The sequence below is a fragment of the Gallinula chloropus genome (assembly GCF_964237585.1).
Source record: "Gallinula chloropus genome assembly, chromosome: 22".
Lineage (NCBI taxonomy): Eukaryota > Metazoa > Chordata > Aves > Gruiformes > Rallidae > Gallinula > Gallinula chloropus.
Genome location: NC_140107.1, coordinates 4,664,050 through 4,684,981, shown reverse-complemented (window position 1 = coordinate 4,684,981; position 20,932 = coordinate 4,664,050). Strand labels below are relative to the sequence as shown.

General features: G+C 45.0%; 1 protein-coding gene across 2 annotated transcripts in view; it reads right to left on the bottom strand.

Moving 5' to 3' along the window:
* PUM1 (pumilio RNA binding family member 1) overlaps nt 1–20,932 on the bottom strand; it is a 78,169-nt gene that overhangs the window by 40,337 nt on the left and 16,900 nt on the right. For both annotated transcript variants that reach the window (XM_084274225.1, XM_084274224.1), the window contains 4 exons: nt 18,149–18,217; nt 5,983–6,091; nt 3,181–3,359; nt 941–1,107 (listed from right to left, as the gene is read on the bottom strand). In XM_084274225.1, coding sequence (XP_084130351.1) covers nt 941–1,107; nt 3,181–3,359; nt 5,983–6,091; nt 18,149–18,217 — 524 coding nt within the window. The remainder of the gene's footprint in view (nt 1–940; nt 1,108–3,180; nt 3,360–5,982; nt 6,092–18,148; nt 18,218–20,932) is intronic.

Below are 20,932 nucleotides of genomic sequence, written 5' to 3'. Positions count from 1 at the left end.
TTCACACAGCTTCCACTAACACCAACAGACACCAGTGCTCACCAGAACTGCTGGTAGATGTTGTGGTAAAGGGGCAAAAAAGTAAAAGGGGAGTCTGAAAGAGTTCCCTAAGTGATGTCTACAGAACATTTTATATATTAAAAAAACCACCCCCAAAATAAACCCAAAAATAAATGCCCACAAAACCAGCAGCAGCCTGTGCCATCCCATTCCCTTCCCAAAAATAGTGTAAGTCTAATACAAGAGTAAAAAAAATTCAGTTTCTTTTTTCTCCTGAATTGAGGTGTCAGCCAGAATGAGACAGGATTTCAGAAATGCCAAAGTTATGTTTTCATGAAGCTATTGGGTAATTATTAACCATGTAATGCTCTAGCATTGTCTCTCACTTGAAACCTTTGGAGAGCAGCTGCCATGGCTTCCTAATTATCAAACAGAAGCACTGGACTCAAACAGGAAGCGTCTTATCTCAGCACAAGGGCCTTGGCACATTTGATTTGGTTTACAAACCCTACATATCAACATGGGCCGCAGCAAGCAGGTAAGCTAGCAAGAACTACAAATGCATCGGTTACACCAACAGCCAGGGTTTCAGAAGGCTTTAATCTCTTGAGAGATACAAGAAACAAGTCCAAAACCCCAAGTACAACTTAGACTCGTGTATGGGCAGAGTCAACATCTTCAGGAAGGATTTCCATACTAATTCCACCCAGAATATTTAAAAACAGGTGTGAAAATAATTTTTCAATATCTAGAACTAGCTCTGCACAGGTGAGAGGTATCAGGCTCTGCTCCCCACCTTCTCAGTGCTCCCTGTGCACGTTCTAAGGTCCTCATGACACTGTTTCAACAAACCAAACACTTTATCACTTCAGCATGGAATATCCTTCCCAAAATGTTAAGTGTGCTGCTGATTACTAATTAACCAATGGTGCACACCTACCTGAAGTCTTTGACATCTGCGTCGATTCCATTCTGCACAGGCAAACCATTTGTTTTATCCATCACATCCCCCTCCTCCTTCAGATCTCCTAATTTATCGCCATCAAATGTGCCCTTATTTTTCTTATCCCCTTTGTCATTCTCATCATTCTCTGCATCCCTTGGCCCCTAGGCAAAAGAGACATTATTTTAATAAGCTTCGTTTTCAGATCAATTTTGCCTTTCTCCCCGAGATAATAACAAATCAAAGAAACTTGTCACAGTAAAGTCACTTGCAAACATCAGTTCTTCCAAATAAAAGTACAAAAAAAAAAGCAAAATAGTCAATCATAATCAAAGAAATAAGGGAATTAGTTCTTAACTCTCCAAGAAAGATGTTATCTATTTATCTATTCAGTTTTCCCATTTAGTAACTCGGGGTCTGAGTCTACAGGCTCTAAAATCCCATCCCAATGTAATTTTAAAGAATACTTATCCAAATCTTCATTTTAGATGGGACTTGGGGACTTCAAAATTAACTCAAGAGCTACAGTGTGTACTGCAGGGGTATAAACTGTATAGTGCTTCTCCAATAAACTGAATTAGTGCCTCTCTGAAAGTCACTGACTCTGTATCAAAGATGCAGTAATTGACTGGACAAGTGCATGGATTTGAGCAGAACAGCATCACCTTGTTTTGGGGGGCATCACTGTGATTTCCACAGTGAACTCTAAGGTAAAGCTCATTTAAGAGCACTTGAGTCAATCATTAGCCCAATCACTGGTTTGAATAATCCTAAAGCACATGTTCTGGGGGGAAAGGAAGGAGAGGGGAAGAAAAAAAAGGAAAAAAAAGAGAAGAAAGGGATTTCTGTTGTGTCATTTTACAAGTGGTATTACATCTGCAGCATCCCTGCTCTTAATGTCTGTATTTTCTTTCACTTGGGAGAAGAATAAAGGGCGATTATGCCAGGGGCAGAGTTTTTAACAACAAAAGGGAGAGGAAAAACAACATAATTTATTATAAAAACCAGCAAGGGGCATATAAACATATTTATCAGAGACAGCTTTGGTGGTGTCAGAAAGACAGGCACTCAAACCCTGCCTTCCACTTCATTTGAGGGAAAAGCACTCCATACATGACAAGGCATTTGATCCCTGTATCAGCTAACTCAGTTTTCCATTCTTTCTATTTGGAGGGCTGCAATTTTTCTCTCCCATATTTGGGGGGAGGACAAGGAATTGTTTTTAAAGAAATCATCTTCTGATGCTGCTTCTTATTGAAGGGCAGGCTTGGAAATGCCAATTATCAAACTTGGAGCCCAATTCTCACCCATGCAATGTGATACCCACCAGTGAGACCCTTCCTTTCAGAACAGGCATCCTGACTATCAACACTGCAGAGCAGACCCCTCTCTAGCCCCTCATTTGGATGATAAATTGTCTCCTTCCACTGATCATTCGTTTCTCAGAAATCATCTTTCTTAGGCTCAGGGTTCAACAAGGTTATCGGGTGCCCTCTAATGAGGAATAAAAATAAGAGGATGGATGAAGGAAGCCACACATCAGCTCCCTGAAGAGATGAGCACAGCAGTCCAACTGTAACAAACCCACTGGGCTCTGATGGCTTTCGACAACTCCTGATCTAGCACCTGGCCGATGAGGTAGAGCTGAGGTGCAGCCCCTTTGTTCCCTGCTACAGGGATGGGGCTTGATTATGCCTCCCTCACCGCATCCTTCGGTTCGAGGCAGCAGCACTTACGCTCCCATCCCATCCCATCCCACCCCACGAAGCCCAGTGACTAATTCAATTTCTCCATAGGAAACGATATGCCCTTGAAAGCATTCCCCAGCTGGAGTGGCTTTTGTAGCTACATTACATTTCTAGCATTGTTCCATGGAGCTTTTTCTTTTTAGCCAGCAACAAAGCAGCCACACGCTCATTCAAAACCCACAGGTATATCTGCATACTTTTCCAAGGACAGGCTTAGATGGGGTGTTGCTGCCAGTGTGCTTATCCAAAGAACCAGGGAATGTCAGCAACCTCCACATCCTTTACACCCAGCTCCCACACTGCATCCCTTAAGTCAAGACCAAGGGTTAAAGTGCTAGCCTTGCAGGTTTAAGAGAGACAGCTAAGCTACGAGCAAAGAAAAGAAAGAAACATCTGCCTTTAGGAATGGATTAACAAACAAACAAACCAAGCAGCAAATGGAGAAAATAACATAATGGGAACTCAAATGTCAGAATCAGGCACACTTACAAATCCTCCTTTCCTTAGGCAGGAATCTCCAGGAGATGAGCTCAACACATACTCCACCATGCTAACTCCAAGTCCTCCACTCTCTGACCGTGGTGAAAGCACTGAGTTGACTTCACTATTCACATGAAACCCCTGACCAGGTCTTCTCTGAACCATAATTGGTTGGGAAACAGAGTGATCTGGAACAAAAACATGTGTAATTCTTGTAAGTAGATCCAACTATTCAAAGGAGGCAAGTAATTAAATACGTACTTTCTAGTGTCTTTCTTGTACTAAGAAGTGCCAACTTTTTGACTCTGATAGTGTCCATTAGAAAAAGCAGGATGGCTTTCTCATTTTTAAATACCAGAACCTGTAAACCTATAAGCAATAACTACCTATAAAGTCTAAAATCACAGAATTTCAGAAATTTAGGTCTCTAAAGGTTGCAGTTAAAAACACAAGAATTCCCCTTTTTAGTTTTAGTAAAGCTCTTGCATTGGTACAGCAAAAAAACGATCAGTCTTGGCTTGTCATTTAAAACATCACCCTACCATTACACCAGCCTGTATGTTTCTTTTCTGGGTCATATGAACTGCCATATTCTTGTCATGATCAGAATTTCTCTCAGCTGCTATTTCCTCAAAAAAAAAAGTTTAGAACTTAATTTCTCCTCCCTCATCTCTTGTCCTCCTGCCCTGTTCATCCCTCCATCATCCCTGCAGCATGAAGGTTTGAGATCCAACCAGAACAGACTAAGGACCGATGTCTCCAAGTCCTCAGGAGCTTTGAAAACGTTGCTGGCTGGGCAGCAGAAGGTGACCTTGCATCCCCAAGAAGGGAAGGGAAGAAGTTCTCTGCTTCTGGCTGCTTGATTGGCAAGTCAGCGAGCCAGTGCCAGCAGAATGAGTAGCTGCCAGGGGATGGTGGAGGGACAGGCAATGATCTTGATGCTGTAGCTTCCTTATAAAGCAATCATAAGCTGTCAAGAGAAGTAATTCTGTTCTGCCATTTCTCCTGGCTACACTTTCCTGCCTTCTCCTTCAAGCCAGCACAAACATCTATCTATGTGGCCACAAAGTGAGGTGGATTGGGGAAACTTTTCAGGGATAAAGCTAACAGTGAGAAGCCAGTTTTAACTTGGAGCATTTCCCCACAGCAGGTTTCATTGCACTGCTGCAACATTACTCCAACCACCAAGAGGGGAAGAAAGGAGTGGCCTGTGTCAGGCAGGACTTCTTCCTTTAGCTGAACTGGTTTTAAATGCTTTCAATCTACAACTTTGGGGTAGAGTAGTGAAGAACTAAAGCTGTATGGGAGGACTGCAGCGCATACTGTGGACACAGACAGAAAGGAAAATGGATGGAGCGAAGGGCACCTTACAGGAAACCAGGCTTCCTTAGCTCCACTGCCCCTGGAACAAACTCATCTTCTGGCCAAGGACAGCCCCACCTCCAAGCTGTGCTTCTCGCTCTGGGGCTCCAACCATGAGCAACTGCTCAGCCCACGGCCATTCTCTCCATCTTAGCTGAGCAAAAGGGGAAACTATGACTGCCCTGACTCACAAACACCATTTCAGGCCATGGCTCAGGACTCAAGGCTCTAAGGTGCAGGATTAATTGGGACTAAACAAAGGAAGAGATGAGACGAAAAGCTTTGACTCATGGAGATTTGTGATCAGCCAGGGTAGGAGGTTACCTCCCCCAGATGTCTACCCTGCCTGTCTGGTGGATGGAACCAGTCCAGAAGCCTCATTCCCATCTCCTGCTCTTCAGAGTCTGGCTCAGGCCTTTAATCCACCCTCTGGTTCAACTCATAGGAACAGGGCCCAGGCACAGGCTGCTCTCAGGATGGGATGCAGATGCTGCTATGGATGCTCACTGCGGACAGGCAAGTCAGAGCTGAGGGCAGCAGCGCCCCAAAATCTCCCCAGTACCCAGCCAGACTGCAATACTCAGCTGAATAGATGTTGAGGAGCTTTATCCCCTTTTTACCATGATTTGGAAATTTAAATAATAAAAAAATGCCCTTATCACTATCCCAACACCCTCACTCTAACGATGGGTATTTTCAGCAGGGGAAAAAAGAACCCAAACCCAGACAAACAGTGACGTTCCTCTAAACTGCATCCCCCCTGGAGCTGTAGTTGCACCCAGCTGTTTGGGAACTGTGCAAAATACTCAGCAGTGTGTAAGGACCATATTCATTACAGAAAGAAAGCACAGAAAATAAAAAGTAAAAGGTTAGCATTTCAAATTCAGCACATGCACGTGACTAAAACCAACCTGAACACTCTCCCCTTGAAACTCAAGATAAGGGACAGTCTCTGACCCAAGAACAAAATTCTTGGCAGATAAATCTTTAACACTACTAATTAGAGACATCACTTTTCTTTTTCCTTCTTTCTTAAACTAGATGTTGGTTCATTGGTTTAGTATTTTTAAAAATGTGGGTTGGTTGTGGGGTTGGTTTTTTAACTGATCTCGTTCTCTAATGTTTTTGTTCAAACTTCACATAATCCATCCCATCCCGAGGCAGAAAGCACATCAGAAAGTTGAAATTCAAATTTTAATGGCAATCTAAGATTTTTTAAGTGGTTAAGCATAAGGGTACACACGTCTGTGTCTTTTTATAACTATGGATCGCTTTTAACTCTATCACAAAGCAACGTGGGGGTCTCTATTAGTTTTCTGTTATGCAAACCAGATGTTTTTAAGAACCTTTGAAAAGTTGTGTCATCCAGACTGGCCAGCAATTGAGAGTAGACGAGTTGGACAATTCTGTATTCAACCCCCAACTAAATTAAGTAAATAATTGAGCTACCTGATGTTCCCCAAGCACTGTCTCTCCACTGATCTCCCAGAAATATCCCTTTTGGTCCATCTTTGCTGGAATCATCAGATTCCCAAAACTTTTTACCCGGCAACAGCTGCTGCAATTAAAACAAAACAACAAAAAAACAAAGCATGATTAAAATAAGTATAAAATGCAAACATAAACAATAAGCGTCTCCCTTCTAAACATGAATCAATCATTAAACACAAACCGATACATGCTTTACAATTCAAAATATTCACATACTCCTAGGGTGAAAGCCATACAGCCACTGAGATAATGGTTCAATCTCTGCAATCCTCTTACATTCTTAAATGCTTTATGAATCCCACACACGTAAGCACACGCATACAGTTTACATTCTCCAGCCTCTCAGCACGAGAGCTACTTGCAAATAAAAATATTAACAGGGGACAAGAAAACCTCACCAGGTTCTGGTCAGGAAATTGTCACAACTTCCACCTGAGCTGAGAGGATACCTCTAGAGCTACCCAGCACCACCAGAGCGAACCGCTGCCTTCAAATCCTGTGGTTCTGATGCTGGCAGGGAAGGAGTAGCTCAAGAGGTGCCAAGAGCTCCCACGTCTTGCTTACTTAAGGGCCGGCGAGGACTCTCCATGCTATGAGGGTTATTTATAAACGCTAATAAGAGCGAACAGTTCTGGGCCACTGCACCTGCCACACGTGTTGTTCCGACCGGATGAAAGGAAGAAGGTTACGCACGTGGTGAGAACAAGACTGAAAGTCATCCCGGGCGTGAATGAATCCAAGGAAGATTGTTGGGAAGTTCAGAAGACAGCAGAAAGAACAACGAGCCCTCTTACAGTCATAGACTGGTCTGGGTTGGAAGGGACCCCAAGGGTCACAGAGCTCCAACACCCTGCCACAGGCAGGGACACCAACCTCCAGGCCTGGAGCTACACAAGGTTGCCCAGGGCCCCATCCAACCTGGCCTTGAACACCCCCAGGGATGGGGCACCCACCCCCTCTCTGGGCAGCCTGTTCCAGCCCCTCACCACTCTCTCAGGAAAGAACTTCCCCCTAATATCTAATTTAAACCTCCCTTCCTTTAGCTTTAATCCATCCCCCTTGTCCTACCATTACAGCAGGACAGATCTCTTTCACAGATGTATTTTGAAAACACCAGCTTCACCGAGGAAACACCTGCCACATGACATCTACATATGGCAAGGGGAATTTCGAGCGCTGCTTAAGTGCCTTAGATGTCAAGCGTACAATCTTCAAATTAAATCTTCTGGCTGAATGAGATGTATGCAATTCAGGCAGGAAACAACAGTACATTCATAGCAAATTAACAAAATAAATGAGCCTTGCCTGCTGAAGTTGGAATAAAACTAAAGGAACTGGAAGATTAACAAGCGCTCGCATCTGTTTGAAATTACCACAGAACAAACACGAATCATCAGATTAATCCCTGTATATCACAAGTGGTGATAACACTATACCCCAGCAGCACCCGGGCAAATTTAAGGCTACAGTGTAAATAGGTGGCTGAATGAAGGAAGTGTAAGTGGTTTAAGAGCTCCCAGTTTGCTGTATGCCCTGGTTTAAGATGGACAACCAGAAAAACTGTGCTTAGCGTTTACTTTTTAGCTTAAGGAAGATGGGTTTGCTCAGAAACCTATCGTGAAGCAGGTCTGTATGTGTGAGATTACACCTGAGGCTCCGATTTGGATAACTGGACAGATTATGAAGAAGGTAAGTATTGTAATGAAAGCAACATTAATTTTACCCCACATCCAAAAAGCAGAATTCCTTCTAAATTCTAAAAACAAATAAAAAAAAACCCCAAAACAAACCACCACAGGTAAGAGAGCAATCACATCCAGCTGCTTAACCAACACTCCAAGTTGCTGCTGTTTCTGTGCTGAGACCAGGAGAGAGTAAGATCAATCTGTGACTTAAAACACGTCAGTTGTGTTTTTCCGCTCAAATCAGGGGAAAGTAAATAAATAAACAGACTCAATCCCACTGGAAAAAGCCCTTGTGCAGGCACAAGATGGAGGGCAGGCTCAGCAGCTGAGCGGACCTGGAAGCACAGCAGCAACGCTCCTCAGTGGCTCTCAGTCCAGGCTCAGGCTGGACAGGTTTCGGCAGCAGCCCCACACTCCAGGCTGCCGACTGTTCCAGTGACAAAGCCCTGGGACAGGCTGCCCAGGGGGTGTGGAGTCTCCTTCTCTGGAGAGATTCCAGCCCCATCTGGACGCCGACCTGTGTGCCCTGTCCTAGGGACGCTGCTTTGGCAGGGGTTTGGACCCGATGATCTCTGGAGGTCCCTTCCAGCCCCTGTGATCCTGTGACTGTGAGCCCAGAGAGGAGCCGGCGCAGGGGCATTTTCCAGCCAGACTGAAACATTTCTGTGTACACCTACGTATTGTCTGTACTGGAATGTAAACCAAAGCAATCCACACCTACAGAGAGAATCAACTCTCAAACTAACATAGAACAGAGCAAACTTTAGGATGACGTGTGCCAGGAACGTTCCTCTTGTGTGAGGCACAGCACAGGCTCCCGCACTGAGGTCAACACTTCTGAACCAGCTGAGATCCTCCTCCAAGGCTGGAGACATCACACACGTGTGTGCTGTCTGCTGCCCCAGCACCAACAAAACTTAGTTACAGACTGAACGTTGCTCAATTAAACTGCAGTTTTTCTTTTACTGAAAGCACACACTTGTATAATTTGCTCCCCACCTCCTCTTCCAACTTGCAATAGCCTTCTCCTCCTCCCATTTCAGGAGATGTCTTCAGATTAGTTTTTAAACTAAGGATGGGATGAGCTCATTCACCACCAGTGCTCAAATACAACATGGTATACTCCCAAGTCCTTCACAGGTAGGTGCACATCAGCCCTCCCTGGACATACAGACTCCTGTCCCTAGGTCAGGAGAATCGGCTGTGGAACAAGTGTGAGGGTCACACAGGACTTGTACCCACCCTGCTTCACAGCATTCATTACAGATGCAGAGCCTAGAATCACAGACTGGTTTGGGTTGGCAGGGATCTTCAAAGGTAACTAACCCACCTCCGTTGCCATAAGAACAGATGTTTTTTCAGCATCTTGCAGGCTGCCCAAAGCCCCATCCAACCTGGCCTTGAACCCCACCAAGGATCTAGGGGCAGCCCCAGCTTCCCTGGGCATCCTGTGCCAGGGCCTCCCTGCCTTCCCAGGGAAGGATTGCTTCCTTATGTCCAAGATATCTCCCTTGAAACAAAGAAGGAAAAAAACTTCCTTTCCCTACAGTCACTATTTGTCCAAAACACTGGCTTTGAGTATCAGAACTAAATTTCTGTCTTCCCCAATTCTTCAACTTCTGGCACACCATGCGTGCCTACAGACTCCACATCTTGCACACGGTCTGTCCACACAAGACCATTTAACTACCAGTAATAGTAAGTACCCCATTCTAGTTTCAATCTTTTCCAGCAGCAAGATATTTCCACACAAACCTCTCAAAAAGATTAGAACTTTGAAGAAAGCATTTTAATCCAAGTGCTAAGCTACCTCTGGGGCTTTTATTATCATCTTCCTACCGAGAGAACAAGACTCAACTTGTTCCTTTAACCCTCAAACCTCTGAGTAGATAGAAAACACGGGGTTTTTCCTTAGCTGCTCCTTCTTCAAGAAGCATTTCAGCACTGTCACTTTTTAGAAGCGAGTTGGTGGCTTTAAGATGTATCACTGCATTGGAAACACAGCACAGGACTGCTCAGGATTCTCTCACCTGAATGATAAAAGTGAGAGAACTTGCACTGTGCTCCCTTTTTAGATAATCCCAAACCAACCCAAGACAACTCTAAGGACAAGTGACTCCCAGCAGCAAAGCTCATTTCAAAACACAGACTAACCTGTTCCTCCATCTACACCATGGGGTGACGTTAAGGAGGTGAAAGCCAACTCAGTGCTCTCTAATATTTAGGAACACAAACACACACCAGGTGCATTACCTTTCTTTTAAGCTTTTGTCATTCCCCTGTTTCTTAAAACGCAGCTTTTCTGCTCCTGCTGCTGCCACCCCAGCAAAAATAACTATTCTCCTCCAAGTGATGTGGACCAAGTAAAATTTTAGCTTTAACTAAACACTTCTCATTTCCTTTACCTTGCAGAGCAGAAGGCACACTCTACTCTGCACTCACACCTTGAGTAACAGATGAGAAGGGGCACAGACTTGTGGGAAGGAGACAGGAAAGAAGCAAGCAGAGTATATTCTTCTTGAGCAATTTCTAATGTACAAGACAATTAATAAGCTCTTGAGTTTCCAAAAGGCTACAAAACGTTCCTGATGTGCACAAGAAAGCAATGGTGAACTCTAAATCTAGGAGACTTGTTTCTGTTTTAAGCTAAAAAGGCAAAATGGAACTCAAGCAAAAATAAGTCAAGGCTGACACAAACATAAGAGGAAATCCACATCTGTAAGCCTACACAAGAAAGAACAAGGGGAGCCTGGGAACTGCCTGGTAAGTACAGGCACAGCAGTGAGTAATCCCAGCATTTGCAATGCAACCCTAAAATCTGAAGCAAATAAGCATAAAGGCTCAGTAGTGACTTCTGAGGAAGCCTGCTAGAGGTAACAAAGTTCAACCTCCCTTCTTGGTTTTAATCCTTTGAGGCACTTTCCTTTCTCACAAAATACAAACAGCAGTGACAAAAATGGGATTTCCCATCCCACCATTTTAAAATTCACCCAACGTTTCCAAACCAGCAGCTCCAGCAGAATTCACCAGAGGAAGGACGTGCTTTGGCAGCGCTTTGCCTTCAGCAGCACCATGAGGTGAAGGCACTCACCCCACACATCCCAGGTGCCAGAGCATGGGTAGGAGTGTGTCCCAAACACCTTCTTTAGAAAGAGCAATCTTTTCAGGCAGAGAAGGACCTGGGGGTGCTAGTTGACTGCTTCTATCAGAAATAGTGTGGCCAGTAGGTCTGGGGAGGGGATTGTGCCCCTGGACTGGGCACTGGTGAGGCTGCACCTCGAGTGCTGGGTCCAGTTCTGGGCTCCTCACCATCAGAAGGACATTGAGGTCCTGGAGTGAGTCCAGAGAAGGGCAACCAGGCTGGGGAAGGGGCTGGAGGGCAAATCCTCTGAGGAGCAGCTGAGGGAGCTGGGGGTGTTCAGCTTGGAGAAGAGGAGGCTGAGGGGAGACCTTCTCCCCACCTGCCCTGCCCTGCCAGGAGGGTGCAGAGAGGTGGGTGATGGTCTCTTCAGCCAGGGGACAGGAGATGGGACAAGGGGCAATGGGCTCAAGCTGTGCCAGGGCAGGGGCAGAGCAGATGGGAGGGAAAAGTTCTTCCCTGGCAGAGTTGTGGGGCTGTGGCACAGGCTGCCCAGGGAGGGGCTGAGTCACCTTCCCTGGATGTGTTTAAAAAAAGGGTAGATGACGTGCTCAGGGTTTAGCACAGGACAGGAATGGTTGGACTTGATCTTAAAGGTCTTTTCCAACCTTGTGATTTTGTGTTGCAAACTGGTCAGAGCCCTTGCAAAGAGCAGCCTGAAAATCTGGCAGCTGAGAGGGCTCTAGGGGGTGTGTGGGGAGAAGTGTGCAACACGCCCACGGCTGATGCAAGAACACCTTAAACCGGTATTGCCAACGCAGGTCGGTGCAGCTCACGAAGCACTTTCAGATCTCCACTCGAACAGAATCGTGCACTAACGGTGTGGAAAGGGACAGGCGTGGACATGAGGCACCAGGGTCAGACACACTTCACCTACAGCTTCATAAACCAGCCTGATGCTCCTAATGACGCACAGGGAAACGAGCACTTCATAGGAACGTGAGTTCACAGACCCCAGCAACAAGCTGTGTTACCAAGAGGGATGTGCAGAAAAAGCTTCTCTCTGTGTTCTGGTCCTTCATTTAAAGCATGATTTCAGTTTTCCTGACCATGCCAACAGGGACGCTACCAGGAAAGGTAACAAGATCACCTCTTAATACTCATTTAGCCCGTTACAGCTCCACTGACTCTCTACCCCTTTCTTAAGGGTGAAGCCACTTCCACTTACCAACAAGCTCCTGCATAAGTGCACCCCAACACCTAGGGTTTTGAACTGAACCACATGCAAGGGTTAGTTAGCAAACTTAGCTATTGCTAATATTCCCTCATACACACACACCCCCTTACTGCACAAACAACTCTGTCCCCTGTAGTTTAATCTTTTTCCCCCCAGAACCATGAAGTCTCAGAACATCTCTGTACTATAAGCAGAAAGAAACAGAATATAAATGTTTGTTTTACCTACAGACTTGAGATTTACAGGTACTGGGGAGGGGAAAAGGCAAAAGACAGTTTTAACAGATGGCAATGGGGGTCCTTGTTCTGTCAAATACTGCTCCAACCGAAGCCAGAGGTTTAGCAAGCAGCAATCATCTGTATGGAATTGGGCAACAGGCTGCCAAGAGGATGGAGTTTTCCTCAGGGAAAGTTGTCAGTTGCAATGGAAAAAAAGATAAAATTATATGAGGATCATCCAGTTCTTCACACTCCAAACTAAAAAAGAACATGCAGCAGTTTAGAACTGGACTGGATTATTTGTTCCACGGTTTTTATTAAAATTGACCCTATCTAGTGTGAAAATAATCCTTCTAAGCCCTCTTACAGAGGACTTACAGAGTTAGGCCAATATTCAATTTAGCAGAGCAGGGAGGAGGGGAGAGGGTGACTTAAACATCAGCAAAAACAGTTCTGCAACCAACAAGTCCAGAGCCTGTGCCTGTAGATCCCGCTGAGATGGGATTACGAATTAGCCAAATTAAGTAAACTGATCGCTGTCAGACAAGGCAAATATGAAGATAAAAAGCCATCTGTGCTGCTGGAGAACTCAGTTTATCTGCAGCAACAGGTAGAAGGCAGAGCGTGTATTTACAAGTCACATTTGGGCAGTACCACAGGTTTACAAACACAAAGATCTTATTGACTCTTAAAAATCCCCCTTGTAATGCAAAACTAAACAAGATAGGGAGGCTGAGCACACACCAGGCAACCCCAGCTGGGGTGTCACCACAAGGAGGGCTTTGGCTCTCCTGCCCCAAAGAGCAGGCAGCTTTCTGGAAATGGGCAGCATCTTCTCAGTGGTCTGTGGGGACAGGACAGGGGGCAAAGGCCTCAAGTTGGAGCATAGGGAATTCCACACCAACATAGGGAAGAACAACTTCCCAGTGAGGGTGAGGGAGCCCTGGGACGGGCTGCCCAGGGGGGTGTGGAGTCTCCTCCTCTGGAGAGATTGCAGCCCCATCTGCACACTGACCTGTGTGCCCTGTCCTAGGGACCCTGCTTTGGCAGGGGGTTGGACCCAATGATCTCCTGAGGTCCCTTCCAACCCCTACTACGATTCTGTGATTCTGCCAGCTCTGGCAGTTAAGCTGGCTCACAGGAGGCTTGGACAGCACACAAAAACCAGCCAGGATCAGATGACTGGCAATATAGTGGGTGAGGTTAAAAAAAAAAAAAAAAAGAGATAAGATCCATCTTCATTGTGGCAGGATGGCAAGCTTTAGGGTAATGCCTTTCTCTGACTCTGCAGCTGGCAGAGCCTGCCTGACTGTCCCTGTGCGCTCCTGCTCAGCTCTTATCCCAGTCCTGGTGCTGAGACGCTGCACGGAGCCATCCCAACAGGCCAGCATCACTCCTGGGGCACCATCACTCCTCACAAATACAGCTCCATCCTCTCACTTCTAATGCTGCTCAATAAATTGGAGCAGGGGGGTCTGAACAGAAATATTATCCAAACCTGTCAATGCTCCCCAGCCCAGATGCTAATGAATCAGAAATCTGTGAGCACACAGCAAAGGTGACGTTACCAGGGAAAGCAGAATCATGGGGGGGTTGTAGCTTTGCTGTGGTGGTCACTGGGGGCTTTGTTTGTTTGTTTGTTTGTTGGGGTTTTTTGGTGGTTTTGCAGGGTTTTTTTAAACCAGATGTCAGAATGCTGAGGCTTGGTGTCACAACCACCTTCAAAACAAGTGCTGGTCCCTGGAGAGACAGGGACTTAGCCAGGACCTAACCACCTGCATCACAAACATACACACAGACACGGTGATGCAACTATCGCTTCAGCCGTTGATGTCCAAGAGCTCTGCTACAAAACAAGCCACGGGGGTGTAGCAGTTGCACTGTTAGCCAGAGTCACCCTGACACTGAACTCCAGCACTAAAATCTGCAGAGAACGGCAGCAGAAAGCAGTAATTAACTGCTCTTCAGATGAAATGGAAAATATTTCTTACTGGTGTTTCTTTCCATGCGTAGGGTAAGATGCATTGTTACCCCCAATACTCGTACTTGGCAATTTTGGGTTCAATTCCTTCGTTTTTTTAAATTTATTTTTTTTTAAAGTACCTACCAGTTCCCAAACATCTTTCTGCTCCCATCCTCCCACCCTCCTGGATTGAGTTACAGCTAGCTACTCACCCAGCTGCTCTTTTTTTTTTTCTAGCCAACGGCTTATCTCACAGATAACCTACTACCAAAACACATGCAATGCTCTGACAGTAAACACCACCTCCCAGTCCCTCTGCACTGTCCACTATCCTAAAGAGATACCACATGAATATTCAATATTGCAAAGCTCCTGGCAAGATGGATTTAAGAAGAAAAGCAAATATTCAGTTCTCTTGTCTTGAAGGTTGGAAAAGAGAACTTGCAGAGCTCACATTAATCACAGAATCATTAAGGTTGGAAGAGACCTCCACAGTCACCTAGTCCAACCATCCCCTACCACCCACATTACTCACTAACCCACGTCCCTGTGTACCTCATCCAACTTCTCCTCAAACACGGTGACTCCATCATCTCCATGGGCAACCTGTTCCAATGCCCAACCACTCTTTTGGAGAAGAAATTTCTCATTATTTCTAACCTGAACTTCCCCCGGCACAACTTGCAGCCATTCCCTCTTGTCCTATCACTACTCATTTGTGAGAAGGGTCTGATCCCCAGCATCCCACAACCTCCTTTCAGTTAGTTGTAGAGAACAGTAAGGTCTCCCCAGAGCCTCCTCTTCTCCAGGCTAAACAGTCCCAGTTCCCTCAGCCACTCTCCATCAAACTTGTGCTCTAGCCCCTTCCCCAGCCTGGTTGCCCTTCTCTGGGCACACTCTGGGGCCTTGATGCCTTCCTTGGGGGGTGCCCAAAACTGAACACAGTACTCGAGGTGCAGCCTCACCAGAGCTCAGTACAGGGGGATGATCACCTCCCTGGTCCTGCCAGCCATGCTATTCCTGATATAAGCCAGGATGCTGCCAGTATTCTTGGACACACTGCTGGCTCATGTTAAGCCTCAGGTAAGTATCACTGCTGTGTGCTCCAAGACCTCAGAAGGCAGCACAAGAGCACAGATACTCGTTCTGGTCTATGTGCCAAAGCAGCAGAAGCAACTGACCCCTATGTGTGACTTCTGAAGCACAGTGCTTTCTTCATCCCTTGCTATACACCATTACTTTGCAGTTCAACATCTGCTGAGAAGGGGAGCTGGAAACAAAACTAGTGAAGATTTCATTGCTCTTATCATGACTTGTTGTTAAGGCTCTGAGATTACTTTCTTCATTGCAGCCAACAACCTGGCCATTGGGCTAAAAGGAGGGGTGGAGAACAGATGCCTCTTTTAGAGGGCATCTTTCAACATTATTCACCACACTCACTATCAACACCCAAATCTCTTCCATTTTACAGTGAAGCAGAAGGGTTTCTGTGTCTCTTTTCAGTCTCACACTTGAGGAACCATTGCACTTCCCTCACCCAGGGATTTGGTGGGGTACAAGGCTGGTTGCAGAGGGTGGAATTTTGAAGATGGAAACAGCCACAAAGCAGATGGAAGTTGTGGAGTTTTTAACTATTTGTAATATTCCCAGATAAGGTTATCAGTTCATCACCAAATATTATCTATCCTGCTGTTAAAAGGCAGATAAGAAATTTAATTGTATGACAGCTCTGTCTTCAAAGGCACCAACTCCTTAAATCACTAAAATTATGGTGTTGCTTACCAAGAAGCAAGAAAACAAGAAGATAACAGATACAGTAAATGTATCCTCCAGGTCTGTCACTATCGACTCCAAACCCAAGGTTATTGACACTTTCTGCAGGCAAGGCTCAGAAGACACAAGATCAAGAAATACACATCAAATTTAGTCTTTTCCTCATTTATTTCAGACTTAGATTTGTTCTTAGTACACTGACTTTCTCCATGAGTTTCCTTCACATTCCAGGAGCAGGAGGAGGGGAGGAAACCATCCATGCCTTGCTAAGGTATCTAACAGCAGGCAGGGCATGCTGCAGAAAATCAAAGTCTCTAGCTGAAGAACACGGTCTTGAAAGCCAATATGTGTATCCCGTGGGGATCTCTGTTTACATAGCTCCTTAAATCAGCCAGCTGGATCTATGTTGAAATACCTTGGGGAAATACAGAGAAAATTCAATGGAGAAAGAAAGGAAATTGTGGGACTGAGGGAGAAAAACCCCAAGAGAAACAAGAAACAGTGTCTTAGCTTAAAGAGAGGGGTGAAATGTCACCTTTCCTGGAAAAACACACACGTTCCAGTGTGTGGGGAAAAAAAATAGTGACAAAAGGATGGCATTTCCAAAACTTTCTGCATCAGAGTTACAAGAAACAGGTGAGTCATCAAAACTCACATCCTCAATAAACTCCAATTCATTTCTGTCAAGAAAGAGCCAAGTAAACTAAGAGCAGGTAGAAATCAGCATATTTAGGAATGCCTTTAGGCATTCAAGCTAACTTGGCCTCATGCCACCTTAAGTACAAAACAAGCTCTGAACTTAAGGGGCTTCCAAAGAGCCTGTTCACTCTATAGCTGAAAACAAAAGTCTTGAGCAAGTGAGCTGTTAAAAAATAGTATCCCCAGAACATTCCCACCCCCGTCATTCCACTGGCATGCTTGATGTGGAGGCACATCAGCTGTTTTTCAGCAGCTTTAGACAGACTTTTAATGTCATGTTTTCTCCTTTGTAAATCATTTTCATCTACTCTTAGTCAATAGTTTCAATGTAGGTTAATACAACCTAGAGAAACAAGAGATTTTCCTATCAAGTACTGTCAAATTAAAACACAACTCAGCATTAGGATCCTCCAGAAAATAAGTAAGGAAGAGGCACCTTCTTAGGATTCCCAGCATGCAAAAGTCCAGGTTTGACTTTTTCTTCAAAACAGTAATTTTGGTTCTAGGATTTTTTATTTTTTTTTTTAACTGGCTCATAAACAATGTAACAGACTAAAGGTGAAGAAAATAAATTAAGTCTGAACTGGATAGATGGGAATACAAAGAAGCAGGTTCTCCCAAACAACAGCCCTGTAGCAAGCTGACCAGCTGTACATTAACAGCCTCCTACAAAACACAATTTTCTCATCTCTGTTCCTCCAGAAGCCTCTGGAAGAAGGCTTCCCTGTTCTTTTACTGACTGTAAAGGAACAGGGAACAAGGCAAGGCAACAAAGCATTTACACCTAATGTTCAGGAGCCTAACACAGCCAACTACTATTCTTTTAAGCCAACAGGCACAACTCTTTCCAAAGAAAGCCGATGGCCATCTCCCCCCAAACCTGCCACCCCTTTACTGGGCTGTGAGATTAAAATCACTCACACTGGGTTTCCATAAAGTTAGAACTGACAGGGCCCATTATCTGACAACTCCCTGCTCAGTCCTTTGACCTGTCCAAAGGACTTGTGCAGCCCTTGATTATGCTGCCCAGCTACTTCCAACGTTAAACAGTCCTGTGCTCTTATGACGTGAGCCAAAAGGTGACCAGGAGTAGAAACAGGGCAGCAAACAATGACAGACAACTAAACCCACAATATTACGAGGTCTGAGGTCACTGGATCCCAAAATAAACACGTTAAAAGTATTGTAACACTTGTCACAAGACATACTTCTAACTGTTCTTTTACAACCGGCACTATACTGTTTGATGATCCAACAGGTGGAGGGCTTAGCTGTTCCTCCTGCTAAGATGTATTCCAGCCTGACAGGTTTTTATTCTGTTAAAGTGCACACACACACATACACACACATACTTCACAGTCATAATGGAGAACTCTCGAGTTCAGAATCAATCCAGCAGCCTCAAAAACTGTTATTTTCCTCTCCCCCCCTCCAAATAAACAGGCTTTGGTCTGCAGGCCTTTCACTTACCTCTCCCATAGCCCGTCCTTCCAGAGCAAGCGCTTGAAAATCATGATTCAGTTCATCCATGGAACGCACCTATTTATGGATGGGCAAGAAAAATAAGTAGATGAGGAAATGCTTGTACTTGGGTTTTTTTTTTTAATGCTATTCATAGCACATAGTGATTTCTCTGATACAGATTGAGAGCTACATTCCATATTACAGCATAAAACAAGGTTACTGTGCCCAAATCATGACTTACCTTTAAGGCTTTGAGGAGCTACAACATTTACAGCATTAGATTTATACACACACAGAGAAGACAAAACTAGCAATTACTTTTAAGTCTAATACAACTGCCTCTGCTAAGTATATTGCAGAGACTGCTATTTCACAGTGAGCTATAGGATTTCAAGTGAGGAAGTCAACACACAAGCACATCAGCATCATTTCCTTTCGGATGAAAATCAAGACTCTCCTATAAAACACACAGGCTTATAGTCAGGTCACACTGATATGAAAAGAAGAAAACACAAAGATAGAAACAAAAGGCAAATTAAATTAAATAACACCATTGGAAATGGGGGCAGGGGATAAAGACAGGAGAGCAAGCAACACTTTAAGATCAATTGCCAACTGTAATTACTGCACCCACTGTATCTCAAGTGGAAATCCAGAACGACAAACTGGGGTGCAGAAAACCCCTGATGGGGTATGGCCACGGGTGCACCACAGCCACATAGCCCCAGGGCTACGCTGGGGAACCCAAGACTTGCAAGGCACAGGCAAAGCCAACCATCCTTCCAGCTTGAGGCAGGGCAGAGCCTAGGTGCTGCAGGAGCATGGGGATGGCCCCAGGAGGTGACACTGGCCTCGCTCACCTGGCCAACCTGTAGCTCTACATTTGCTTGGGGAGCTGTGCCACTTTCTGCTTCAGATCATGGTTTGAAAAGATTCAGTTAGAACATTAAAAAAGGCAGCAATTTAAAACTGTTAGCTAAGTCAAGCCAGGTATGTCGAAAAGGCAAGTAAACACTTGTGATTTTCATTCCCAAATCTCACCCAGGCCAGCCCTTACAGACACAGCCGTTGAGCACATGTGCAAAGAAAGAACCCAACTATGGACCTGAGGACAAAACACAGAAGTTCAGCCATGTGGTAGGAGTCAGACTGCATTATTGCCCTCTTCAGATAACACACCTGTATCAAAGTGGCGCTTACTACAACAGCCACAAACACGATGGCACATGAGCAATAAATACTACATGCCTCCTACTCAATGTTTACATAATCCCTGCAACCCAACAGATGTGATACACCTTTCTGCAGAAGCAATAGCTTGTAAAACACTTCTAAGTAATCCACACACTGCAGTCATTGTTGTCCTTTATGGGCTCATTTTAACCCAAGGTGTTTAGTTGTGTCACCAGTGACAAATCTCAGTGGGTGATTTATAGGACAAACACCCAAACACTGGTTTAGATGCTAATGCACCAGTGCTGTACGCAGTTACCCCATGGTCACTGACCTCAGCCTTCACTTCTGATGCTCACACCACTATTTCCAGAAGAACCAAGTCAAGACTTTGTTGTGATTATGCTCTACTTCTGTTTCAAGACAATACTCAGTAGACCTTATCCAAGAGTATCACTTGTAGGCAAAACACCACAGGTAACCTCCAGTTCCCTCCCATCTGGCATCTCCTACTATTCAGTGACAATACTACTTTGCACAAGATTACATTATCTCATACATACTGATGCAATTCACAAACCCTCAACGGTCAGTCACTCAGAGTCCCAATTTAAAATAAGGTATCCTCTTAGTGCTGTAGCTCAGCTCATAGTTATTTATGGTCTTGCCACCTTCTACGATGAGATACATCACATCAACCACAGAGTGGAAATGGGACTCCATCTTCCAGAAATGACAGCACCAGGCAACACCAAAGACTTCCCCAGCTTCATCGCTGCCCTGCTAGGTGAGGTATCTCAGTTGTCTCCTGTGACACAGAAGTTAGTAAAACTACATTCCTCCATGAAGCATTTCAAGCTGAACTCATGGAAAGTGCAGCAACCTCCAGACACACGAAGCCACAGAAGCTGAACAGTAACAAATTATTACTTCAATGAGACATCTGAGGCATAGAGAAGCTGTACAAAGAGATTCAGTAGGTGATGTTCAGGCTGCTTGCTGTTAAAGCAATGTCCCAGCAAACCACAGATGCAGCCGCAATGGCAGTGATCCAGGATGCTCAGTGCTGTGGAAAGCACTGGTGGAGAAACAGAGGCTGCTTCAGCGTGTCCCCCGACTTCACCAAAAGAAACAAACCCCCAAAGGTGGACATTGTGCTATGGGGAACCTCAAAACAAAGCTGCTAGGAGGATATAATCATTACATTCCTAGCGTTAATCAAAAGCCTATTAAGAGATGTTTGTATTTTGCTTTGGCCATATCAACTCCCCACTGCAAAGCAAACCTCCCTTGCAGCTTCAGCTGCTTTAATATCCCCAGCGAAAGCCCTGGGCAGAACATGCAGGCAGTTTCTAGACAACAAACTCTCCCTTCTCAGCCTCTCTTGCCCTTCAGCACGATACACAGCCATCCTTACTCCACCAAATGTATTTTAAAACACTAGAATCAGACTTTGTTCACATGAGATCCACAAACATTTTCAGTGATGTCTTATTCAAGCGTGTGTCTTGAGCAGAAAAATGTGTGAGCATCTTGTTAAACCAGTTACAGCAGTACAAATACAGGATTTACAGCCACACATGAAGCCATGCTCCTACACTGGCCTGAGCTGTTGGT